The following is a 27,374-nucleotide window of genomic DNA, read 5'->3' as shown; positions in this document are numbered from 1 at the left end:
TCGAGTAATGGGGAGAAGATGATAGTTTAAAACATTGTGAGAAACGGGTCCCTCTGAAGTGACATAGTTTTCGAGAAAGAAGTAAATTTCATCAAATTTGATTTCGAGTCCTCAGATTTAGAATTTTGAAGTCTCGAAATCAAGCATCTGGAAGCGCACAAATCCATGTGACAAGGGTGTTTTTTTTTATTTCATTATTATCTCGCAAGTTCGATGACCGATTGAGCTCAAATTTCCACAGGTTTGTTATTTTATGCATAGGTTGAGATTCAGCAAGTGAGAAGACTGGTCTTTGACAATTACCAATAGTGTCCAGTGGCTTTAATGTTAATATTGTAAAATAGAGAATTGAAAAAGAAAAAAACTCTTCGGAAACCAATTGGCATCATTCTCTTTTTGCAATTTAACTTGTGAAGTTAGAAAGCACTTGTATTTAAACGACCAAAAGCGCAACAGCCACCTACAATAACCACTTTTGCAATAAAAGAACTTTTTGTTTAAAAATCAGAGAGGGTTGGAAATTCGAATTTGCTTTTCATTAACCAATTAAAAACATCCAGTTATTTACCCAAGTGAAATGAAACACAATTATATACATTAAAATAATTGAATATACAGAAAGTGCATTAAGCAATAATACAAAGGATTAAAAATATAAAAACAACAAAATCAAACATCCCATACAACCAAGTCATGACACATGTGTCCTTAAGCAAGATGCTTAAATCACGCTTAGCAGATCATATGATTTATATACTGTCAATGGCTGATTCCCGTTAAAAATTTCTCAGCCATACGCTTCCTAAGCACTTTCTTTCTGAATTACACTCGATCTCTGTTTCCATTCCGTTAAACCTTAAAATTCTGTTTAAAATTGGAGACCAAAAAGTGGTTCCACAGGATTCTAGCATCCCTCAAATGATCATTAAGCAAAACATTTAATTAAGCTTTCATTAATTGCAAAATTCAACCATGAATGTGGAAAGTGATACCCAAACGGAGCAGTGTCCACTGGGTGTTGGTGTGGGAAGGGAGCTTTTATGGGGGGGAAAAAATTGTTAAAATCAGTTATACAATTAGCACATATCATCGCAAAACCTTTTTTTCAAAGAGAGTCCAACAAAACTGACATTTGTGGGATCGGAAGAAGCTAGAAGCTAAAAGTACATTTTCAGTAATTTTAATAAATGTTTGACTATGTTTTGAAACGATAGTGCTATTGCATTTGTATCAAGGTGTCGGGGGTAAATAAACACCATGGCTCACTAAACGCTGAATACAAAAACTATGACAATGCAAAATGAAGTAAATATTGCTAGTGACTGACTAGTCTTCACCAAGAGAGGGCTATCATTGCGGAAAAGCTCTAATTGAAGAAAGTAGAGGCTTAGATAACTCATCCCTTTCATCTGGCAACTCACACCTGTTATCTCCATGTAATTCCTCTTCAATCAAAGAAATATAACTAGATAGCTATTTATGTAGTTACCTGTGTGCATCAGCTGTATGTGCTGCCATTTTTGGTAAATTTCAGCTTTAAAACAGGGGCGTGTTTTGCAGTAGTGGTGTTTTGGCAACCATGACCAGGAAAGAAGTTGACGATGTAAAGTTCACTGACTGAAACAATATTTGACACACCCCTTGTTTATCTGGTTCGCTTTGCCATACATGCATGTCTCATGGTACTGGCACAACATGTCCATAGCTGACATAGAGAGCCTGCATAGCAGACACAGAGGACGATTGAGCTCAGCATTCTATTTCAATAATTTCAATACAAACTAGAAACTCATCGACATTGTACATGTGTCTTAACATTTCCTAATCATTCATGTAAACATTTAAAACGTGCATGATTCAAGAAAAACTGGTTTTGTTTTCATTATTGGGTTGTCTCCTATTATGTTTTTCAAACACTAAAAAATCACAAAACCAATTTTTTGGTGAGTTGCATATATAAATTTCATAAAAACTTTAGAGTTGGTCTTGAGAAAGTATTGCCGTCGTTTAAAACGTTAAATTCTGCCGTCAATAAAAAACAGGACAAAATTATTAATAGGATGTACTTTTTTCTTCTTTTTCTAAGACTTCCCTTGAGGACAACAAAATCTTTTAGAAAAATAATTCTGTTAGAGAAAGGGAACAAAAAAAGCACCTAACTCTGACCAGTTGGACTTGGAAAATATGCAGGTGCACTACGACCATCTGTGACGTTATTTGGGCTGATCCCAGGTTGAAGTCTCGGTGTGACGGACGTCATAGGTGGTGAATACGGGGGGGCATCGTAGGGCATTTGCTGGCCGGAATAGGCGGGTACTGGGACGGGTACTTGTGCTGGATTTGTGGTAGGTGCCATGGGTTGGACTTGACTCTGGCTGGTTGGAGGGTTGGCGTCGCCTGGCATCACTGCACTGGCCATTTCTGTAAATACAAATATTTAAAAAAAGTTTCTACATTGAAATAAAGCGATCTTCATAATAATTTAATATTTCTATCTATGCTATGTAGAAAGTATCTTAAAAATAAAACAGTCTGGGCAAAATGATGTACACGTCAGCTTTCTTTAGAAAAATGGCTCATTAAAATAACTCCCTTCTGATATCAAATAAACCACAAGGGAAATTTGAAATGATATGGGTTGAGCAAAGACAAATTTACAGGATTTGAACTAACAACGGTGCTCTATCAACCGAGATGTAATCTAGTCCTATGTTGGCTACTCCCTATTTTCTAAATAATGTAAGATAAATTCTGTAACTGTCTGATGGTGTTATGACTGGTAACCTTCAAGGCACTTGTTAGAGCTGTCTTCATAGAGTGGAATTATGGGAGCACCCAGGCTTAATACATTTAGGCCCTGTGTGGACTAGCGACTCACCAGGCACTTCTGTGGCATATGGCGGCGGCATTCCCACAACCTCCTCATACTTGGGTAGTTTCCACTCCTGGTTGGCGTACGGCGGGGGTCCCTGAAATTGGCCCTGTGGATTCTGGTAGTCTGTGTAGCGAGGCTGGACGGCAGATTCCACCAATCCTTGGTTGTCGTACGGGGAAAGTAAGTCGGCTTGAGGCAAATTCTTTTCGAAAGAAAACAATAAAATAAACTCAATTAATTTCAATTAATTTCAGAATGGTTTTACTATTTTATAGGAATTGAGATTTTGTTCTGATGATAATTTTTCCTGAAATATTTTATGCATGTATCTGCCAATAAGGTTTACTTTTCAAGATGGTCAATAACTAGAAATGTTTTAAAATTTAGAAAACAAAGATGTATTCTTTTGGAAGACGTTTCAGAAATATTAACCTGTCTTTCTTCTCCTGAACGATGTGATTGTTGAGAGCGCCCTCTAGCAGTGATGACAGCGCATTGAGTGGTACCATCGGGCAAGATGATGCGTACTTGGCGTGTTGCCGAGCTCCGCCTAACCTGATACCAACACAGGTAGACGGTCAGCTTCAACACGATGGCAAAGATGAGAATTCTGTTAGGGAAAACCATTTAAACATTATGACAATATCAAAGGTGAAATTTGGTTAAAGAAAAGGGCTCAATTCCAATAGCTATTTACTGGTAAGTAAATTTTCGTGCTTACTGTAGCTGAAAAATGTGCGAAATATTAACGTCTTTCACCATGGCATTAACATCTTTCACCATGATTTTTCAAGTTGGGAGAACAAATCTTGACGCACATTCATGTTCACCATGGACTTGCATTATTACATCACTCATGTGCGTGTTAGCAATAATTACCCTTGTTTACAGAATTCACAGTAAACAGCTTTATGAAATAGAAATTCTGACATGGGACAATCTAAAAGCACAAAATGGCTGCTTACCTGTTTTTTTTAATTGAGTGGTTTATCAATTCATTAGATCAAATCTTCATATAAACATTCAATTAAAAATACACAAGACTGCCGGACTTGTCTAGTCAAAAGTTTTCTGGCCCAACACTATTAGCTACTGGTGTCTGGCCATGTGGTCCAGTGTAAAATTTAAGACCTAAATTTAGATCTCAACAAAGTATGCATGATGAATCCAAGCATGACACTTGGTCCTTGATAAGCTTGGGCGATATCACGATATTATCGAATATCGCCATATTAATTTGGAAATGATTTCGATATCGGATGGATTTGGTTTTAATCGAAATATCGATATATCGCGATATATTGCGATAATCGCCATAATCGCGATATATCGCAATATCGATTAAATATCGCGATGTATTTGCTAGCTGAGACATCTTGCACCCCATAGGTTTGGAGTAAAACCAGAAGAATAGGTCATTAGAACACCTCTCTTAAGCTATGACTGTCTCTTCTACAACTTTCACTTGGAGTTTGAAGACTGATGATGTCAAATTTCATTAATCGCGATTATATCGAATATCGCGATATATTGTCGGCGATATATCGTGAATAAAATAAATCGATATCGCCCAAGCTTAGTCCTTGAGAGAAAAAAATGTAGCAGCCTTGATACTTCGGCTTTTAAGGGGCACGGCAGTTTTGCCTTGACTTTTTGTAAAAATTTAGGGCACCAAGGCAATTTTCAAAAATTTGGAAGGGCATCACGGCAATCATAAAAAGTTGCGAAGGGCACGACGGCAGTTTGAAAAAAAACCTCCGAGTTGCCTGTAAAAAATAGTTCTTCCAATTTTTCCATTTTCTAACTGTTACCCAATGAAAAAAAAGAAAGCATTCATCTAATTCAACAAAATAAAGAACAACTACTTACAATACACAATAAATAATTTTTGTTCATATGTAATACTACTATTGGTCATGCACGTTGTGTAGTTTTTCGTAGAGACGCTAAAATTCCCACGTAACTGCTCCATTTTGACACGATGTTGACAGAATAAATGCATGCGGTGCGCGACGCCTATGCTGTACATGATGGTACATCACATGTACCAAGCATGGGAAAAACCACTATCCCAGCATGCAAAGACACGTCGAGTCTTTTTCTCAAGGCGTTTAGCGTTGGTTCGCGTAATTTTACCACTAGAGGGCGTTTAATCGCACGCTATCGCTCTGTTCCGAAACGCCCTCTAGCGTTCGATGTTTCGAGTATTTTTTTTGTCGCACGCAAAGAACAACGACTAACGGGCCTGAAATCTGCTGTTGTGCCTTACGTGCGTGAAATTGGGGTATATTTCGTTGCGTGAAATTTACACAGACATCGGGACTTTTTGGCTTTTTTTCGAACTTTGACAACGTTGAATATAATTTGTTTTCGGGACGAAGGGCACGGCGGCAATGATGAGAAAAGGGCACGGCAATCATTGCCGTGAAAAATTGTTTTTTTGAAGGGCATTGCGGCAATCGGTAGGGGCAACGACGGCAATTGCCGTCGTTGCCGTCGTGAAGTATCAGGGCTGATGTAGGAATATTTGATGAGCACAAGGCCCTGCCTCCATGTACACAGGTAAAGTGTGTACATGGTATAGAAATTCATAACAACCTTCAGAACAATCAATGGGCAAGAAAATCAGAAAACAGACTAAAATAGGATTACTGCTTGTGAAAGCACTATACAGTACTTATTTAGCAGAGCTTGGCCCCATCTGATATTGATTAAAAATTACATAAATAAATGTTCTTTTCTTGGAATTCTCAACTGTACATTTAATATGCCACATGGAAGATCAATATCTTACATGCTCTACCTATTTAAAGCTATACAACATAAATGGGCCTATACTAAAGCCTTGTCCGAATTGGCTGTGGCTGTTGCTACGGGTGATACAGCAGTACCTGCTGCTAAAACATAGGATTTGAACTGCCTCTAGCTACTGGGCAATCTTGTTGGTCTGATTGGTATGACACTGCTCTAGAATTGCAAGAGTCGTGGGTTTGAATCCTAACAGAGAAATATGCCTGTGATAATTTTTGACAGGACTCAGGGAACGTACTGAGTATACAGTGCTAACACACATCGGTGAGAGTAAAAACCAAAATTTTATCAGCCCTGAATTCCTGGAGACATTAAGCCCAGAACTATAAATAGTGTGTCCCCATGTGTCCCGAGGGACTTTGAGTGACAAAAATAGGACCCAACTTCCATCAACCTTCGGCCACAGGAAATAAGTCCCTCAACTGGTCACTCACAGGGGAGGGGGGAGGGATCGTATGTAGACATGCACTTGTGACTGAATTATGTCAGTCCATATAACACACCTCGGTCTAAAATATGAAACAATGAAACAGGAAATGAAACTTTTTATGGTTTTATAACTAAACAGTTTTAAGTAAACAATTATATAGCAGTGACGTAAATCGCACGCACTTAGCCTTTATAAGCAAACCCCACATGACCATCTTTCAGCCGACCAAAATAAAGAACTAGTTAGTGTTATAATTTGTATTATCAAATAAAGTAATCTCATACTCACACATAGAAATAGTACTCCATTATGGAAGAATAATAATGCAACAATGTTTAGAAATAGACAGTGTCGATCCCTGCCTGGTTGTCAGCATTCACACTCAGCAAATTTCTGTATGAAAACAAACTTATGCCGCTCCACTATCTGTATCAATCAGTACTCGTTCGCAAGTTGATGGAAACGCTATAGGCAGAAAGCGGAGGGAAAAAAAAAAAGATTGAGAACTAATTACAAAGAATTCAATGTGATACCCAAGCAGGCAGCAGCTAATGCTACAAGGCTTGAACTGTGCAGAGAAAATTATATTATCATTTCCAAGAACATAGTTCTCACAGGTTAACTGCAGATGTAATAATACCATTTTTTTAAAGGTTACACGAAACAGTTTTTTTTTTAGGTTTTAAAGGGGATGTGCCATCCTGATAAAAGCAGGGCCCAATCTCTTAAAGCTGCTTTGTGCTTACTGTGCAATGTCCATTTCATAGCGCTGCTTAGTGTAAGCAAGTGAAAAGGCGTACTAACTTCCCGGAATCCCGGTGCTCAATGCTCAAAATGACATTGACACAATGCAAATCTATGGTGAATGCGCAAGCTAGTCACCTTATTTTCTTGCTAATATTTGTTTACACCTTAGCAATTTTTCTTCTACAGTAAGCACAGAATGTGCTTAGCACAGAATGTGCTTACTGAAAAGCAGCTCTATGAAGTTGGGCCCAGATCTGTGGCTGTGTAGTCTCACCCAGTTACTGTGCGCTAAAGTGAGAATTCATATTTCACAGCTACAGCCCAGCTTCGATTCAAATCAAATCAAATCAGTCAACATTTATTTCCATACAAACACAATAAACAAATACAAGCAATGGGATTTTACAAGAATGAAAACTGTATGGAGGCATGGCCCATTAAAGTAAAGCTTGTAGGCTGGGATGCCTTTACAAAACAATGGAAGATAATAATCAGATTGTGATGACACAGTCCCTTTGAAGAGCAATCTCACTTCTTTTTTTTTTAGGGGTGGGGGACTTTATTTTCATTAAAAAAAGTGTTTTAATCTAATAACTCTCTTTCATGTTGGTACCAACGACTTCCATTATGTACCAAATCCTCTAGGCTTGCTAGCCTTGGGTGCATGTGTGCACTGTGCATGATTTTTTCTGTTTGTACAGCTTGCATTGTGTGGAAACCCCATGGCTTGTGTACTGTGGACTTAGTCTCTGCAGCCTACTGTGGAATTTAGCAGCAAGAGCCAGTTGGGCTGGGGAGAATACCAATTAACCCCTTTTTGTTGTTGTAAATGCATCATGGAAAATGGTGGAAATGTTCCAAATAGATGACAAACCGAACGGGTTCTGTATTAAAAAGGCTTTCAGGCAATGTTGAAGTCAGGTTTGTCCACAGATTTTTTGCCTAGTGCAGGAAGAAGAAAGAGTGAAGAGTGGTTGATTTGGTTAAAAACTGAGGAAAACGTGAACAAGTTTTCATTTTGCATTGCTGTTAGCCATAGACCTTTTCGCAAATACTGGGGCGCGCGCGTAAAACTTGGAATTAGGTGCATTGTGGTCTAGCTGGTATCCAAATGTGATCCATATCTATCCCACAATGCACCTCATTCAACAGTCTGCGCTTGTGCATTGGTGTTTGCGATAAGGTCTATGGCAATGTCATTGAGGCATAATGACATAAATAATGAGGCGATCCACTTTCATTTCTCTTCAAAAAATCAACCTCTCATTGTTCTTGTGAATCTAAAGTAAACCATTACTTAATTTTTTTCAAGAAGTAACAAAAAATTGCGCCAAACACTTTGGACACGAAAGCACAGTGTTTGTCACTCACAATTGACATTTACATCATTTCCCATGAAGCATTGAGAATGTCAAAAGGTTTAGTTTGCAGAAGACAGCATGAGGAATTGACAATTGACATTTCATTTAATTTCATTTATTCTGGTTGTGAAGCTAACAAGAACTCTCAGAGAGAAAAGCGAACTACATGTAGCCAAGAACCCAATAGAGAGAAGACAAGGACGGAAGTTTCAGTTTTAGATGTGGGAGGAAAACCCCAGCGATTTATTCCAGGGGAAAACCCACGCAGTCAGGTAGGGACCAAAACACAAACCCATGGTGGTAGTGCCTGCGGCTGAATTCGAACCAGGGTCAAAAGGCGAGGAAAGAAACCACTACGCCTACCTTACCGTCCAATTCCATTATATGCCATGTTGCATTGAGAACGCTAAAAAAGGTTTATTCCATAGACAAGCGACAGCACAAGAAACTGACATTTCCAATATTTCCCATGATGCATTGACAACGCCAAAAAGGTTTATTCCACAGACAGACGACAAGATGAGGAACTGACATTTTCATCTTGTTCCCATGATGCAACGAGAATGTCAAAAAAGGTTTGACAGACATAGCGCACTAGAGAAGACCTTTCTTTTTATACATTTATGTAACATAGCATTGCCAGATGCCATCTTTGTGCTTATGGCCACTTTCCTATTAAATTTCTCAGAGCTGACTGCACTTCTGTACTAACGTGCAGATACTTCTCAAGGGGGTGTATACTTCTACAGTAAACCAAAGTGGTTAGGAAAAATAAGATTCTAATATTCCCCACGTTGCGACTTAACTTTATCATTTGTGTGTTTTTAACGATGAGAAGTATTTAACCCACTTGAAAACTGATTAGATTGTTATCCTCTTGGCTTGAAGCCTTCCCATTTTAAAGGGTCTATGTAACTTTTGTAGGACAAAATACACAATGTCCACAGATTTACACTAAACTTACACAGTTTGAAGATAATGATAGTAGAAAGCTTCCCTGAAAATACTACGTGCTGAGGTGCTGTAGTTTTTGGGAAATGAGTAAAACAATGTCATGAAACTAATTTTCGTCTCATGAGATGAAGATTATTTTAATCATTTACAAATGGATTTTCATGACATTGTTTTACTCATTTCCCCAAAACTACAGCACCTCAGTAAGTAAGATTTGAAGGGAAGCTTTCCACTATCATTATATTCAAACCCTGTAAGTTTAATGTAAATCTATGGACATTTTGAAAAAGTACCCAAATCCTTTAAGGGTAGAGTCATAGATTGGTCAGCGCTCTCCCTTAACAGTGGTCCGCTGACTGGGGTAGCTGGGGTGTCAGTGTGTAGCATTGCACCCTCAGGGCGTGGTCGACCCTGCCCCTTTTGCAGCCTCAGGTGCAGCTTGCCCACCTGTTAGTACCCGATCAGGGCCCCTACCCAGGGTTATGGCTGCATACATGTATATATGATTTCCTTTCTTTTTTTCTTGTTTTTTTTTAATCATGGGATGGTCTGTTGAAATAAGCACTTAGCTATCCCTATGGGATATTAGCTTGTTTTTCATGGGGTACTCCTTAAAAAAAAGCTTTAGTCTTGGAGAGTATCATGTTTAATTTGAAATGGAGAATTGAATAAGCTGATTTCACTAGTGAAACGACAAGTCAACTGGTCCTAAGGGTGAAAACTGGTAATAATTATGTACTCCAAAAATACCCTAATTCATTGGTTTACTGTATTGCTTTATATCTGCTTTACATTGTTAGTTTTGAGGCCTTGCATTAATAAGGCGCTATTAATGCTTTTTATTATTATTATGAATCGTTTAGTGTGAATTCCACTACCATCTGTCCCTCTTTGTATGAATGAGGAAATGAAGCACTGCATGCACTTTGCTCGCTACACAATGGAATCTCCAAAGAGGCATGTGAGCGTTCCGCTATTTTGAATATAATACACAATTTCCAACCTTCATTGCGTATACAAGAGTTTTGCAGCTACATGTAACTGGTAACAAATCATCACCAGTGTTTACCATCATTAAAGATGATATAAATAAATAAATCAATAATGAATAAAAAGATAGAGTTGCTTTTAAAGCACAAAAATGTGCATGATACTTATAAAGGAACACGTTGCCTTGGATTGGACGAGTTGGTCTATAAAAAGCGTTTGTAACCGTTTGTCAACAATTTGACTCTAATAAATGGCTGACCGTGTAAGTCAACAAAGTAAAAGGAAAACCGTGTAGTTTCGAGGCATGTTTGTGTGGATCATTGTTTTCTACTTTTACAACATCTTTCTTACCATGCATTTAATAACAAACGGTTACTAACACTTTTCAAAAACCAACTCGACCGATCCAAGGCAATGTGAATTGTGTTCCTTTAAACAAGTGTGCTGACCAGAAAAATTGTACCAGCCAAATAACCATGTCATACCATGGTCATATTAATATTTATTTGCAACTGGTTTCCTGTGTATTTTTGCTAGGCAGAAAAACTGTTTTAAGCATGTCTGCTTCTGGCTCAGAACCTTAAGTGGTACAATGTAATATTGCATTGCATGGACTAAAAAACATCAAACTCTGCACAGAATTCAATGTCCAGCAGTGCCTAGAATGGTTCAAAGATGTCCTTACTTAACTGTTTACAACATATGATTTATAGGGTGCAGTAAGTGCAGGTAAGCATCCAGTGAAATGAAATTAGTGCCAAGAACCTTACAATTCCCAAGGGGCACCAAGGTTAAGACCAGCGCAACGAGAGGCATGGCTTCTGTGTAATTGCAGGCCTAATTCCTTACTCGACAGAATGCTTCGGTGTTTTATATGTTAGACACTTGAAACATTTTGTAACTATCAAAGACCAGTAATTTTACTTGGCGTATCCCAAGTTCCCAACATGTATAAAATAACAAAAGTTTGGCTCAATTTTGGTCATCAAAGTTGCAAGAGAATAATGAAAGAAAAAACACCCTTGTTTGTGCTTTCAGATGCTTGAAAAAGGCTTCAGGCATGTGTGTCAGGCCTGAAGTCTTTCTCAGGTTCAAATATTTACGAGCGAAACTACCTCAAAGATCTCAAAGAAATGTTCTTTAAGAGCAAGGAACTGTTTCTCATTGAAACCTCTCCATTGCTCTTACCAAGTATCTAGTAAGTTTGTACGCTATTTAAATTTTGAGTACTAAATCATCAAAGGTGTACAGTGCCTTTTTTAAGTTGCAAGCTCTGCTTCCTTGCTTAGTCATTGTAAATGTCTGCCAACTCATTATGTACCAGTGTGTACACTCTGTTGTTTACTCTCCTGTCTGACTAGACTCTGTCATTTCACTAGTCTCTCATTTTACACTCCCCACATAAAAAAGCCCTGCTCTAACTATGTCAGGCTTTATCACTGTAATTGTACTATAGAGTGATTGTACCACGAACCTTTTCCCTATATGTGTTTTGCCTCTTTTGTCACTTTCTTTTTTGGATAGTTTTTGTATTTTTGTCCAGTTCTTCCACACTTGTATGAACTTCACCTTAGCATTGTCACAAAACGTTTTTGTTAGCCCAGGTTTCATTTTCACCTTCTATGGTCTTGTGACATTACAAAAAAACAACAACAGAGACAACAAAACTCCTAAACAAAAAAGTTTTCTTTATAATTTTAGTTTTACCTCTGGGTCAAGAAGCTGTTCTGTGGCAGAATAATTTCATTATCAAATACAATGCATTTCAATGAGGTTTGTATCATTTGGACAAACTGGTTTTTTTTAATAAAATAAATCAACAACTTTTTATTTTATTTTAAGAAATCAATTATTCCAAGGCCGTTTGTTATTTGAGTGTGCAAATATGTGGTAATAAGGGCATCAAATTCAAGTCCTGGTGGCTGAGCCATCAGGATGTGGGTTCCAACCCGGGCCAAGACCAGACACTTGTGTCCTTGAGCAAGACACTTCACTATAGTTGTAATTACATCTATTCACCCACAGTTTTAAATGAGTGGAATTTAAACAGTTTGCAGGGATAACAGATCTGTATGAATATAAAAAAGTAGTCAGCTTTATTTTTGTCAAAAAAGTCAAAATTCAAAATAGTAAGCAGACCCCGAAACAGCACTTTGATTTGAAAACATGTGCAAATTCAAATGTGATTTTATCCAAACACATTTGTCTTCTTCATAATAGCCAAAATAGGTCAATTTGTGGTACAGCAGGTGCTGAATTAAACAGAAAGTACACACAAAAATTATGGTTAAAAACATTGTCATTACTTAGTATGTAAAAACTATAGACTACACAACAAAAGAACAAGGCAATGTACAACTCTAACAAAAAATAATATTCATAAACACCTCAGTTTCGCTATTCCTATTGGTGGAGAGCGCATCACGTGGTGGGTGTGTATAAACCTTTGTTTATGCCCGGTAAAAAAGTGTTAATTCATGGGCGTGACACGCGACCTTGCACCTGTTCTTTTCAGACAGTTTCTTCATTCCGATTGGTCGAGAGCAACGGCTGAAACAGTTGTGCCACATCACGCGATACGCGCGACGCGCACAGCATTCCCTTATAAAGAGTTGTTTACGCGAGGGCGGCAGAGGGCTTTACCATTTCATAGCTGGAGGGGTGATGTGTTGAAAGAAATTATTTAAAAATTATAATTTTTTCATTTATTTTACTTTTTGACCAAAAAGTGATGATGTTTTTGACCGAAAAGGTATTTATGAATGTGAATCAAAGTGTGTTGAATCGGTTTTCAACTAGTAGTGGTTTAAAACCGCCTTGTTCTTTATAATTTACCTCGACTTCATCTTGGTAAAATTATCAAGAACCAGGCCTCATTCGTTGGGATTAATTAAACCACTACTACTAGTTGAAAACCTCTTCACTTCACCACACATTGATTCCCTTAATAATATTATAGTACGGTTGTATCACCAGACATGCAAGATATCTGGTTAAAGACAAACGACACTATTGGTAATTGTCAAAGACTAGCCTTCACAGAAACAGTTGGTGTATCTCAACATATGCATAAAATAACAAGCCTGCGAAAATTTTAGCTCAATCGGTCATCGAACTTGCGAGATAATACTAATACTAGTGAAAGAAAAAAATACCCCTTGTCACAGGAAGTTGTGTGCATTTAGATGGTTGATTTCGAGACCTCAAGTTCTAAATCTGAGGTATTGAAATCAAATTCGTGGAAAATTACTTCTTTCTAAAAAACTATGGCACTTCAGAGGGTGCCGTTTCTCACAATGTTTTATACCATCAACCTCTCCCCATTACTCGTCACCAAGAAAGGTTTTATGCTATTAATAATTATTTTGAGTAATTACCAATAGTGTCCACTGCCTTTAAAGTTAAACGCACCAAACAAGTTTTAATTGCTTTTTAGTTTTACTTTTTCAGCAGAGCCAGAGGGTATCGATGGGTACTACTACGGACGGGAACTTTTGGGAAAATCATAAACACAACAAACAACAGAAAAATCATTAACAACAAATAGAAATAAAAACTGAAACATAAGTTTTTTTAACAACCACTCAGCAGGGAATATACTTACTTAATAACTGATAATGATATAGAGTAGTTAAGTAGTTTAAGTATAGTCATATTCAATCTTACCTTTTAATTTACAACATTCTCGAAAATGAAAATGTCAAAAATACCACCACAAATCGTGACATCCAACGTTACTTCCTTCTGTCGTGCCCACACTGAATGTATGAGCGGTGTACGTTTCGTCCAAAATAACAGTATAAGTCCATTCAGAAGACTACTCGACCTTTCTGTTATGTCATGTGTGTAAATGATGCACACAAGGCAATGGCAACCAAGTTGGTTCCCACACAAAACAACGATAGTAAATAAGGTTTTGACAGGGAGCCGTTTCAGAGAACTATAGCGACCACGGGTGTGACGTAGGACATCTGGACATGACGTCACTAGTAAGAGTCGACTAAACAAACAAACAAACGGGACTCTTTTAAAGGAAATATTTCCTTACAATGAAAAATGAGTTGGCTAATTATGTAATTCGTAAACAGTTTACCAGGGCTTATCAATAAACAACAAAAAGCTTTCCGGTGCTCTACCAACTGAGCTATCCAGCCCTTTGTGTTGTGTCCGTGTTTTGTCAATTTATTTTGTTACTTAATTGTTAATTCCTTTTTCTTTTCCCATCTTGAATCTTTTCCATCTTTTTTTTAGATTAATGCTTTTTAAATTTCGGCCAAATTGATTGATGGTGCCGCCGTTCCTGCACTGCTTCTTATGGCCCCGTGTGTAAGATTACTGTAAATTAAATTGAATTAAATGAACAGCATGCAACACACAGAGATACACTAAATGTAATAGGTAGGAGTCTGCCAGCAAACAAGCGGCCAAATTTATTTTACAGCTAACCGAACATAACAAATATGCCATACAAACAATTATAGTATTCTCAAAAATTAGTCCTCCTTGGAAAAAAAATCCAGTTTGAACCAAAAAACCTCAAGTAAAGGGGGACCGGTGTCGTCATGGTCATAGCAGGCTTGTAACTATACAAGGAATGGGTCATATTTTTGACCGCGTGAGGGCGCGCTCAATCACTTCCGGGGGTATATTCATTCAAACCCATAACAATTATTAAAGATTTGAACACATTACCACCACAGACATCTAATCCATCATGGAAAATAACTCTTTTAAAGGAGCCGTTATAATCCACCTCTAAAGCAAATTGAAACTACAGGGCAACAAAAGTGACAGAACGCCTATTAATCAGTGCAGGGCGAATCGAGTATACCCCAGGAGGTGATAAAAATACTATTTATAGCGCCCTCGCGCAGTCAAAAATAATGCGCATTATATGCTCTGATCCAGTTACTGCACGCATCTCTTCATGCATGCACAGGTCCTAATTTCATAACGCCCAAAGCACACAAAAAATATCTTTACAGAAACAGCGTACCAGCCAAAATTGCATTGAGTTTACATTGTTGTGACTGGTGCTCCACTCACTGTTTGCTCAGCAAAGAAATTTGTCAAGTAATATTTTATGCTCTAAGCATGATGAACCATTGTGATGTATCGGTCAGCATAACTGGGAGCAAGTTCGAGTGTGCACAATGGTTAACTAAAAGGTTGACCATTTTGACTCGAACCCAGGCTGGTTGACCATTGGTTGACTACTGTGGTCGACCATTTGGAACCAGCCTCGAGACCATGGTTTCTTCACTGGTCCCAACAGCATGTTCCATTCTAACATGTGTTAAGCGCAGAAGGGAACCAGTGACCCTTTAGCGAAAAGGTGGAAGGTTGACTTGACTACCAATGAGTCGTTCGGGTGAGTACGTCACTGCGCATGTGCGTTGCTAGTCTGTGGTCGACCACTGGTGGACTAAATGTGCGCACTCGAACTTGCTCTTGGTTAGAGAAGCTCTATGGTTAGACTTCATAAATCCATGTACAGCCATAGGCCTCATCAATGATCATGATGACAGTACAGCCACAGGCTTGCAATGATCATGACAACAGTACCCCTTCATACCTCGTTTGTGTTTATGTCAGTGAGCAATTCATCCATGAAATCATTTGGACAAAGTGGGGGTCAGGGTGTTGGCTTTAATAAATACAAGCATGGCAATATCAACAGAGTCCCACCCGAGTGATTTGCCAGTGGACTTTTTTCACACAGAACTTGTGAAAGTACCGAGTATACAATGCTTTATTCCACACCGTGTAAGGGTTTAAACAAAATTGTAGTATAAACAAGCTTATTGGGCCACATCTGAAATTATGACTGTGGCTCAATAATCATCACATAAAGAAACATTTGAGCCATGGATTGGTACAGTTACATAGACAGGCACCTCATCTTAACATGCATTTTGAATCTCAAGATTTCATGTCGTGGCCAAGCGCACTGAACTCAAACTCTGGTCAGCAGAGTGCGGGTTTGAGTCCCGTTCATGGGTGTATGTCCTTTAGAACGACACTAAACCAGTATTGCTTCGTCCTTCAAATAGGTTGTAAAGCCATTGGTCCTGTGTGTACAGTGGGTTGTGTAATGCATGTAAAAGAACCCAGCACACATAAAGGTACTACGTAAACCGGTTTCATAAATCATAAAAAAACTTCAAAACCTGTCTTGAAAAGCGTCTCTCTTTGTTGAATTAAAAGGGGTTTTCTATTGTGTTTCTGGCAGTGGCTTTCATAGCACCTTGTTAACCCTTATTAGGTAAATAAATCAGTCTCACAAATCATTAACCTTTCTTAAAAAGTGTCTCTCTTTGTTCAAGCGCCTCCAGCACCTTATTGGTGGATACCAAAGCTATATAAGACTAGATTGTTATTATTATCGAATCTCAAGATGGCAGACTGTAATGCAGACAGTAGTCGTCAATGCATTGGGTCATCATTGACCCTGATTGAAAAGGTCACAGCTACCAATACATTTGTTGAGTCTCCTATAGACTCACAACAGAGCAGTAACAAAAACATTTGATCACCTTAGAGGACAGCACTGAGTGATGTGCTGAGACAAAGATAGTGCCTGAGAAAGCCACACTGGACTGCATTTTCAGATGGTGGTTTAGGCCTGGAATTTCATCTTTGAAAGGGCAAGCCTGTTTTCAATTTGCACAGGGCACTTCCATTGGAAAATATGTTTGAAGGGACACCAAGGCCGAGACCGGGGGCAACAGAGGCCATGGTCTCCTTTCCCTGCATGTGTAATCCTAGGCCTAGTGGTTGCATTTGCAAAACATGTTTCCTTAATTTCAAAACCGTGGACTGACACCAAAAATTACACAGAGAACGATTTCACTAAAGTTATTATAATCCACTGGAAATATATATCAATAAAAAAAATCATCGTTCATCACTTCTTCTTGGTCGTCTTGGCCGACTTCTTATCTTCCGCCGACGCATCCTTGGCGTCTTTCTTATCGCCCTTATCCTTTTCCGACTTCTCCTTATCCCCCTGACCCTTCTCTTTTTTGTCCTTGTCCGACTTGCCCTCCTGTTTCTCCAGGTCACGGTTCTGCACCTTGTTGCTGATGAGGTTGTGCAGGGCGATGACGGAGCGGATCAGCGACGCCAGGTAGATCACCAGCATCTGGTCGTTGGTGGTCACCACAAACGCCCGCACGAACTCCGTCAGGTTGACGTCTGGCAGGAGGTTGAAGATGTCCTGGAGCTGGTAGATGATGGTATGGTTGATGGGCAGCTTCTCCATGGCGATCTGCTCCAGGTAGCTCTGGATGTGCTGCATCTGAGAGAAGAAACCTTTCAGGCCTAGGAGCTGGCTGGTGATCCTCTGAGACAGGCTGCCTACGCTGGTGTCTTTGATGTCCCTGAAGTATCAAGTTAACACAAAATTATCAGGCCTGAAACTTTGCCTACAGTAAACAGTCGACTACCGTTATTATGAGCTCGCATATTACGAGGTTCCGGTTAAAGGCAGTGGACACTATTGGAACCTACTCAAAATAATTATTAGCACAAAACCTTACTTGGTAACGAGTAATGGGGAGAGGTTGGTAGTATAAAACATTGTGAGAAACGGCTCCCTCTAAAGTGACGTATTAAAATATGGATTATACGAGCACTGTAGTAGCGAGAACACGGTTATAATGAGGTGTCAAGAGATTCAAGTCCTGCGGTCTTGTGGATTTTCCTTATACCGGCCACAGGAACACCCCTCTCTAGACACTTAAACCCACACAGTTTCAACGACAGACACATTTGTTTACCTGAGTAGATGCTCAACGCCGACTTCTTCTGCTTCCTCCGCTCCCATCTCACTTGGTATGTGCTCGAATGTACGACTGGTTGGGGTGCCGTCCTGCAGGTTATAATAAACTATTATTCAACCACTCATCCTATTATCCTAATAGAGTTTCCCTCACACATTCAAAGTTTTCCATGGTCGTTCAAAAATTCTTTCACCCAATTAAAGTTTTCCATGTCCATTCATGTTGCCCTCCCCCTTTCAAATTTTCACTCACCCATTCATGTTTTCCTCGCCAATTCAAAGTTTCCCTTGCTTGCACAAAGTTTCCCTCACCATTTTATAAGTTTTCCTTGATTACTGAACCTTGCACTAAACAGATGACAAACCTTATTATGATTTGCCATAACTCAAACAAAACTTGTATTTGTATTATTTTTTTCCCCACATCGTCATAGATTGTACAGTACCTGCGCAAACAAAAAAATTTCTATACTAATTTTAAACTATTGGATCCATGTTAGATTTCTTACATCATGAACCTCCTCCACTGCAAAGTAGGCTTCTGTTGGGAGCCCAAGATCCTTTGGTTTAGCATCGATAATTACAAGGACCTTCAGAGAGAAAAATGAACAAAGGCAATCAATCAATCAATCAATCAATCAATCAATCAATAGTAACATTTATAAGGCACCATATTCCAACAATATTTGCGTATGATGCCATACAGTAAGCTCTTGTTAACGGGGCCCAATTTCATAGAGCTGCTAAGCACAAAAATTTGCTAAGCATGAAATTTCTTACTTGATAAAAAAGAATTACCAACCAAATTTTGCATATTGCTTGTTACTGGTATTTAGCTGTCGTTTGCTTATCCTGAAAATCAAATGGAAATTTTGACGGTAATCTTGTTTTTATCAAGGTGAGTTGTCCAATATTGTAAGAAAGACTGTTCCAGCAGAAAAGGCACTAGCCCCCCTTTCACAACAAGGATGTTATAACATGACGCTATGTTTGATTTCATTATATTGGGGCGTATGTTGTTGTTTCAATCAATCAATCAATCAATCATTTAATCCTATCAAATTTATTAGTATTGATTTTGATGTAATTTCATTCAAAGCTACTTATTAAAAAACTTATGTTAGGTAAAGATGCTTCTTGTCTAATAACAACGTCTGCTTGTTTCATTTGCTTTGTCAATATGTATATTTTGCGATTTAATACAAAAGTATGAAAACAAAGTAAATCCATACGTGTTGACATGTTGCCCTTTGACCTACCGAGCTTGGGCAGTATTGCCTGATAATCTCGTTGACTGCAATGTCGTTCTGACCCAGCTTGGGCCCTGTGTGATACCAACCAACGATCTTCTCTCGTGCTAAAAAGAATCAAAACGAGAAACTCAGTTTTTGGTGACATCACAAAAACAAGGCGTTTGTGTTGCTGATCCTTAAAATGAGTTCAATTCTGCATGAAAATTTGAGATTCAGCTAATCATAATGAATGGTTGATGCCAAGAGATGGCGCAGAGAAAAATTTCTGCAAAATCAACTGGAAGAAACGCAGTGTTTTCCCCATGCACCTTATCGCAAATACCAATGCGCAAGCGCAGACTGTTGAATGAGGTGCATTGTGGGATAGATATGGATCATATTTGGATACCAGCAAGACCACAATGCACCTAATTCCAAGCTTTACGCGCGCGCCCCGGTATTTGCGAAAAGGTCTATGCACAATGTAGCTTCTCGGGCTGGATTATGTTGACGAGACCAGAATCAATATTAAGAAAAAATACAGTAAAAAAGGAGAAGACAGTTTTCACTTTTTCACTTTTTTTTTTCTTGAACTAAAACTAAGAGGAGAGTTTTCTTTTTGTCTTGTGGGTAAGTACACTTTGACACTTGGCAGAGTTGTAAGATATTTACTCGGCTTGAACACAACACTTGAACATGGTTTAAAGATATTGAACAGAAACATAGAAGACCACTAGACTAGTCCGGCTGTGAGTTTACTGGCCAGAAACTAAAGCCACTGGCCTTGGGCCTTCTACTCCGTTATTATTTTGCCAAAGTCCACAAGTTAGGACATAAATGCCAAGGAACAATTACAGTTAAGTGCCTTTGCTTATGACACAAGTGCAGGGATGGAGATGCAAACCCACATCGTGATGACTCGGCCACCACAACTTGAATTTGATGCGCTAGACTGCTGGGCAATGACCAGGGTTCTCCACACACGGTTTTGGAGGGGCGCCCTGCCGTAGCTAGCAATTCGAACACAACCTTAGTCTGGATATTATCTTACCATTGACTTTCTTGAACATGCCATACATGTTTTCTAGGTAGTCATGGTCAAGGTACCATACTGTATTGTCTTTGTCGTCTTCATCGAAGGGGACTGAAAAAAAAACAAGAAAAAAGAAAATATCAACAACAATCGTGAAAATGGGTTCCTAAGTTCCAATCCTATAGACCAAGTGACATCATACTTCTAGAAACTATAAGGCTCCCCTGTGAGCCTTATAGGGGTCTATACGTTTTTCAAATCAGCATTGATAGGTAAAAGTTTTACAACCGTTAGCCAGCAAAAACTGAAGTTTCTTTTGTACTACACTACCAAAACTTTTCCCACATACTCAATATACATTCATAATGCTTGCATTTCCTTTTTGTTGAGTGAAATTAAAAAACATCGTCAAAGAGACCGGACTTTCCTCTACAGGCAAGATTTGCACACAACTCAATAAAGTTGCATAACAATTGAAAAAAAAATCTTAAAATTTAATAAAAAAAATCATCCCCAAAATGAAGACGATTCTTTCTTTATCAACTTTTGATAAGGCGACAGGGGAACTGCACATCACTACAATTATTATACTAACAAATAGTAACATCATGGTGTAGTTCATCAAGGCTCAGGAGTCAGTTGTTGTTCATAACAAACTCAAAAGTTAAATTTAAAAAAAAAACATTTTAAATTAAAATTTGCCTAAATAAAACACATGAAGTTAAAGATTGCCCTCCACCGCTCACTCAATGTTATTATTAACCGAGTGTTAGTGGTTGTCCCAACGATTATGTCTCACCATGCATAGAGCTTATTTTATAGGCCTTGGCTAGTAGCTACTAGTAGTAGTAGTAGTAGTAGTAGTAGTAGTAGTATCCTGGTGTCATGTGTTTTCAGTAGGATAACCGGAAAATGGTTCACAATCAAAAACTGAATGTTTTTTTTTCAAATCATCTATCCAATTTTTTAACAATAACACTTACACTTCATGGTGTGTTGAAATTTTTACAGCTTTGGTTTTACGTTGCGAGAGACAGTCCGCCATTAACAGTGCTTAAGCATGCACGAAATTGGAGCAACGTCATATGTTTTCACACCTTTCATTGGTTGGTATTTTATTGAATATTTCGAAGCTAGTATGGCATGCAAAATAAATCAAAAATATTATTCAATTACTACTTAACAAATTTAATAAAATTTTTGTCCCACGGCATTATAGCTACTTTAATTAGAATCGAGAGATATCATAAGGCATGGTAGTAAAACACCCCACCCCCCTTAAAACACACACACACACTTCATAACAATCCGTTTTCACCCATTTTAGACCAGTAATGTTTTGTTTCAGGAGATAAGAAACCAATCTACGATACATTCTCTTTAATATAGACGTAATATTTTTTACGCTTTTCGGAATTTATTACGGTATGCAGTTAATCAAAAAATTTTTTTTTTCATTTTCACTTGAAATATTTTAATTTTTTCCTCATATTGGCACACCATAGAATCCCAAATAGTAACCACCTCACGTGATCCATCTAGTGACTAAAACAGAATGAAACTCAATCTTGCAGATAATATGTTTGTTTTGAACTTTCGAGGTTGGATGTTTCTTTGACTCATTTGAATGTTTGCATAATAATGCACTAGTGATTTGTACCAAAAATCAATCATTTTATAAATATTTGAGCATAACCAACGTCAGGAAACTTTATTCTCAGCATGATTAAGCCTGATAAAAATACAGACCGTGAGTAAACTGCATAGCTTCTGCAACCAGTGCAGCTTGCACAATCTCGCGGTAAACGGTAATCAAAGTTGGGGGTTCCAAAACATATGAGGGTCGATATCGTATGAGGAAAAGTTTCCGTATGGCGCCACCACTTTTTCATTCGAAATGAAATAATATAGTATCTGATTTACCTGATTGATATATCCCTTTTTGTAAAAATGTGTGAAAAAGTGGTGGCGCCATACGGAAAGTTATCCTCGTATGACGCTACGATAGTACTTAATAGTAAAGTTAATGACAGCTTTTCGTTGTCCAGTTTTGGCGCCACCACTTTTTCATTCGATATGAAATAATATAGTATCTAATTTACCTCAATGAGATATCCCTTTTTGTAAAAAAGAGTGAAAAGGTGGTGGCGCCTTTACGGAAAGTTATCCAAGTTTTGTGGTGCTGTTACTTTCCTTTTAACTTTGCTGGCCCAGCAAAGTTTAGCCTTCTATTTTCTCATTCTTAAAAAAAACAGACTTAAAAACTGTTTTTTTAACTGGGAGTTGTGTATTTTTAACAAACCATATTGCTATTTTTGCTCATGTTTTTTAATCCTGCATTTTAATGTTTTTCTTGACTGTACAGCGCTTTGAAACAGTGTTAAAAAAGCGCTTTAAAATGCATTTAATTTTAAGTTAAGTCAAGTTAAAATAAAATGTTTAAAGCTTGAAAGTCTGCAATTATTACAACTCAATATATACATCATAATAAGCATAAGTTTTAGGTAGCTGAACCAATTAAATTGAAACTTCAAAAATAAGAAAGGTTTATAACAAAACAAACCGGCAAAACTGTTGGATACGTCGAGAATTCCTTTTCTCCAGGCGCCGAGCAAAACACCGACAACTCTCTTCTGATTTCGTATTCTGTTAAAATGATCCACAACACTCAAGAGCACCAATGGGTGAACCACCACCTTGTTGATTTCGAGTTGAGGGAGTGCCATCCCGTCTTCTATTAAATGTTCAAATTTAGTTGCAGTTTACAGATTCCCTTTCTTGACAAACTACCATTGCCATCCACACACACGTGAAAGGAATGACTTGCTTTCTCTCCAAAACCCCATTTACAAATGGCGAATAAATAGCAACGCAATGCCTACAGAGGGCGCTGTTCTAAGTTTTAACGGGCAGACTTGTGAGGGCGGGGCTGGCGAGGGGGGTGTATAAACTGTTGATAACTTTTTTACTGAAGCTACAAGAGGCGACATTATAAACAATCCCATATTATGATGTTAATTTGCACTCATATGTTCCACATAGCTTGTGGCATTGACTGATTGAAAGCTTAATCCCTCTACAGTCCAAGGAAGAATACTGACACCCCCCCTTCCCGCCGTTAATGCCATCACAAGCTCAAACACCACTCACAGTGGCCCTTTGTCAAGGTAATAAACTCTCGATGGCCAGGAGTTGCAACAGCGTACACGGAGAAACATTTCTATTGTTTTTGACCTCAGCGATGGCATCCTTTTCAAGTGGTCAACATAAATGCACACCCTAACCCCCCCCCCCTCCTCAACCCCAAGATTTCATGCAACTACAACAAAACCACATAATGGAATAATAAGTAATATCACACAATAACAGAATAACACACAAAAAAACAAAATTAAGAGTGAAATACTTTATTTCCATATGCAAACCAGCGTGGAGATACAATTTTAAAAAAAGCCTAACATATTTTTGCGTATAATAATCCAAGTAGAAAATTTACTGAAACAATTCCGAAATATACGCACTGAACAATAATAAACTGCGCATTTGCTGCATGCTCTCCTCTACATAAAAAAGCGCTTTGGCATCAAACACACTTGTCTTGAATAGTTTACCGAGACTTTTGAGACAATAGAGGGCGCCCCACTCACCAGTCCTTTTTTTTCCCCAATTATTCTCAACACTCGGTGAAAAATCTGGCGCTGACAACTACCGTCTCAAAAGTCTTAATGTACCACTTAATGCTCCACGACCTTATCATGAAATTTCTTTTTTTATTCGAAAAAAATAAATAAAACAAATGTAGTTACAAATGGAGAGTTACCCCTTATGCCATAATCGATCACTTACACAATATTAGCATTAATTAATCTCTTAGCAGTTACTAAAATATAAAAACACAGACAGTATTTTCAAATAAATCTTTTTGCAATAGTTTACTCCATCAAAGAGGTTGTACCTTTTGTTTCCCTTTATATTTACCTACAGCTTGTTTCAATCAATCTCATGCGTACATTGATATTATACACGGCTCCCACACTATAAAAAACGATATTAATTTTGTTCATGCCTTGTGTGCTTTATACTTCCCTCTCCTTTTATTTCTGTCTACTTGACGGCTTCTGCTACACATGTACATGTACATGTATACTCATTTATATGTGTTGTGTTGTCATTTAGCCTTCGAAAAAAACTCAAAATGCCAGGCCATTTACTAATCTTTTTGCATTTATATCATACGCCCTATGTAAATAGTAAGCAATTTGAAACAGCTATATTAATTTTAAGGAAAAAAGAAAAGGAAAAAGAAAAGAAACAAGAAAAAAGTTGAATTCTATGAGCATCTATAAAATGAAGCAAACTCTTTTCCCATTCACACTAGTACTTGAAAACAGATAAATAATATTTAAACAAACAGGCTACGTACATAGTACTGCTAGAACGTTTGAAGAAAATAGTCAAACTAATTTCTTTACCTTAAAATCCCAAACCATAATATGGTAACTGGACACACAAAATGTTTGACTCTGATTACAGTGGTATTCCTGATCCCATGTAAAGCATTAATTTGTAAACTTGTGCAGCCCTTAATTCGAATGAATCTAACAAAACGGGCAGGATGTGTGGTTTCAAATAGGGTGCTTGATTTTAATTTGGGCGAGTTTACGCCGCCTTGTGCAACAATTACATAGTACCTGGAATTTTCCAAACACAAATATTAGTCAAAAGAAAACATACTTAACTAAAGAAAAAGTTACCCTTCCTCGATAAATTTCAAAAATCCTATCAGTGTGCGAATAATTTTTGTGAGTGCTTATTCCTTACTTCACTTACTAGTATTTAAAGTCCTATTGCAATTTATTTCTACAAATGAGAGATTTATACAAAAACAAATAAACAAACGCAATGTTGATATCTTTAAAACTATGCACCATGACCAAAAAGATAACAATAATAATAACAAATAAATAAAATGATGACGCAATTTATACGTTCAGTGTTCACTGGACCACTGCTGATAATTGTAATTTCCTCAAAATGACACTCTGACATAAAGGCGTGGCATACCTCAAAACGCCTACGAGATCTTTAAAAACGGTTTGCATTTTAAGTTACATTCCCTTATAAAATAGCATTGCAGAGAAATTGTTCTTGGTCCCTCGGGAAACATTTGTCTTAACAAACAGTTGTGTCCAGGAAATATCTGAAAACTTTATGAAAAACTTTGTTGACAGAAAAAAAAACTACAAAAAACAAATATTTACAAACAGACAAAATATGACAAAATAGCTACCATACTCTCCTACATCCCACACGGGAAAACATTTCAAATCAAATTACAGGCAAGTCATTCTAATTAAATAAAGTGAGCAAAAACCAAAAATTAACCAATTGAAGTGACATTCAACAACAATTTAAAAAAATATTGATACTGTAAAATCTGTGTAAATTTGTCCAATGTATTATAAACCAGAGTCCGGTACCAAGACTCTTATTTAAACTCCCTCATCACACTTGCTTGTATTGATCTTACACTCTAAATGGTACCCTGACTAGTAAAACATACTAATGAAATGAACAAAATAATCAGACTTAGGCCGTGCCCAAGTTAGGAACTACAGCTACGACTGGATTGCCGAATCATCATGCATTGAAGAATAGGACGCCTTAGCAACATCACGCAGTTTCAAACACTTCAACAAAATAATAAGGTCGAAATGACGTCCAGGGACTCTTCCTAACCAATTTTGCCTGCCCGCTAAACACTTCCACCCCATCATCCACTACGCAATAGAGCTTGCATTTGTACAGCACAATAGAAGGCACAAACACAAAGAACCCATTCTTACAATATTTCCCCCCCTTTTTTTTTTTAACACAGACCCTAGAGAGCTTCTATTTCACTCAATCAGAGTTAGGCCTGTCTTATCCACAAGGAAATGTCTGTATTATCCACAAGTTTAGGCCTCTCTCATTCACAATGTTTTATAGGGTGTGTCCAAATTGGCAGCTGTGGCTGTGTCACTGCTTTGCTTCAATGCTTGGTGTGTTATACAACTACACCCATGGCTGTAACCATAACTTTAGACATGGCCTCTGCCACAGTGATGTCTCTTTCAGGCCTGATACTTCACAGAGAGGCGATCGCCTCCATGCCCCTTGGTCATTGCCATGGTGCCCCTAGAAATGTTCCCACAGATATTCAGTTTCCTCATAGAGGTGCCCTTTACCAAGGAGAAAAACGCCTTGGTGTCCTTGAACCAAGGAACACGTTGCCTTGGATCGGACGATTTGGTCTATAAAAGGCGTTTGTAACCGTCTTTTATAAAATGCATATAGTTGGAAAGATGTTTTAAGAGTAGAATACAATGATCCATACAAATTTGGCTCAAAATTGGGTGGTTTTCCTTTTACTGTGCGAACTAACACGGTCGGCCATTTATGGGAGTCAATTATTTGACTCCCATAAATGGCCGACCGTGTTAGTAGACGAGGTAAAAGGAAAACCGTGCAATTTCAAGGCATGTTTGTGTGGATCATTGTATTCTACTTTTACAACATCTTTCTAATCATATGCATTTTATAACAAACGGTTACAAAGGCTTTTCAAAGACTAACTTGACCGTTCCAAGGCAACATGTTCCTTTATAATAAAATATAAAAAAAGCATATTAGGCTTGATCTTGGATACACGCTTTTAATTTGAATGATCTGCTTTCTTAGTTATTTACAAAGTATTGTACATGCCTTTTGAATGCACGTTCTTTTGAGTCCAGATTTCCCAAAAAATATTTTACTCGCTGGAAGTTTGTGGATCATTTTTTTTTTTGCAATGTTGTGTAAAACTATCTGTGTAAAATAATGAGTATTAAATATAACATCTACTGCATGTAGTTGTTCTATTGTCTAATTTGAAAAAACAACAACAACAGACTAGCCTTCACAGAAACAACATACCCTTGAGATCATCCTTAACATTAGGACTGCCAAAGTAACGACAAGATAACACTTGGGTACAAACTGTCCTAACGACAACACTGGGGGCGGTGGTTATATTTACTATACAAACTATCAAAATATGATACATCATTAAACAACCGTGTGCTTGGCACAAAGAAGACTGCGTCTTAACTTGGACAGAGAGCCATGGAAGGACAGTGT

At 37.9% G+C, this 27,374-nt stretch overlaps 2 protein-coding genes across 2 annotated transcripts; both read right to left on the bottom strand.

Moving 5' to 3' along the window:
• Nucleotides 1-294: 294 nt before the first annotated feature.
• Nucleotides 295-13,975, bottom strand: LOC117289200 (extensin-like). Its single transcript, XM_033770210.1, has 5 exons — nt 13,835-13,975; nt 6,405-6,581; nt 3,308-3,485; nt 2,879-3,077; nt 295-2,421 (listed from the first exon to the last, which is right to left on the bottom strand). The coding sequence occupies exons 2-5, from the start codon at nt 6,422-6,424 to the stop codon at nt 2,156-2,158; spliced, it is 663 nt and encodes a 220-aa protein (XP_033626101.1). The 5' UTR covers nt 6,425-6,581; nt 13,835-13,975; the 3' UTR covers nt 295-2,155.
• A 2,436-nt stretch (nt 13,976-16,411) lies between these two features.
• LOC117289417 (26S proteasome non-ATPase regulatory subunit 7-like) lies at nt 16,412-23,051 on the bottom strand. Its single transcript, XM_033770537.1, has 6 exons — nt 22,780-23,051; nt 20,235-20,327; nt 19,211-19,308; nt 18,461-18,541; nt 17,950-18,041; nt 16,412-17,550 (listed from the first exon to the last, which is right to left on the bottom strand). The coding sequence occupies exons 1-6, from the start codon at nt 22,940-22,942 to the stop codon at nt 17,076-17,078; spliced, it is 1,002 nt and encodes a 333-aa protein (XP_033626428.1). The 5' UTR covers nt 22,943-23,051; the 3' UTR covers nt 16,412-17,075.
• Between the last annotated feature and the right edge of the window lie 4,323 nt (nt 23,052-27,374).

This window comes from Asterias rubens, chromosome 4 (genome assembly GCF_902459465.1).
Source record: "Asterias rubens chromosome 4, eAstRub1.3, whole genome shotgun sequence".
In the NCBI taxonomy this organism is placed as follows: Eukaryota; Metazoa; Echinodermata; class Asteroidea; order Forcipulatida; family Asteriidae; genus Asterias; species Asterias rubens.
The sequence above is the reverse complement of the archived record's forward strand: the minus strand, read 5'-3'. Positions and strand labels throughout refer to the sequence as shown.

Excerpts from the sequence above, each read along its gene's own strand:
- LOC117289417 (XM_033770537.1), bottom strand. The coding sequence starts at position 22,942 with ATGGCACTCCCTCAACTCGAAATCAACAAGGTGGTGGTTCACCCATTG. Across the intron at positions 20,328-22,779 it reads CGTATCCAACAGTTTTGCCG|TCCCCTTCGATGAAGACGAC; the intron begins GTTTGTTTTGTT and ends TTTTTTTTTCAG. Across the intron at positions 19,309-20,234 it reads CATGTTCAAGAAAGTCAATG|CACGAGAGAAGATCGTTGGT; the intron begins GTAAGATAATAT and ends GATTCTTTTTAG.
- LOC117289200 (XM_033770210.1), bottom strand. The coding sequence starts at position 6,424 with ATGGAGTACTATTTCTATGT. Across the intron at positions 3,078-3,307 it reads GTTCAGGAGAAGAAAGACAG|AATTTGCCTCAAGCCGACTT; the intron begins GTTAATATTTCT and ends TCTTTCGAAAAG. Across the intron at positions 2,422-2,878 it reads ATATGCCACAGAAGTGCCTG|AAATGGCCAGTGCAGTGATG; the intron begins GTGAGTCGCTAG and ends TTGTATTTACAG.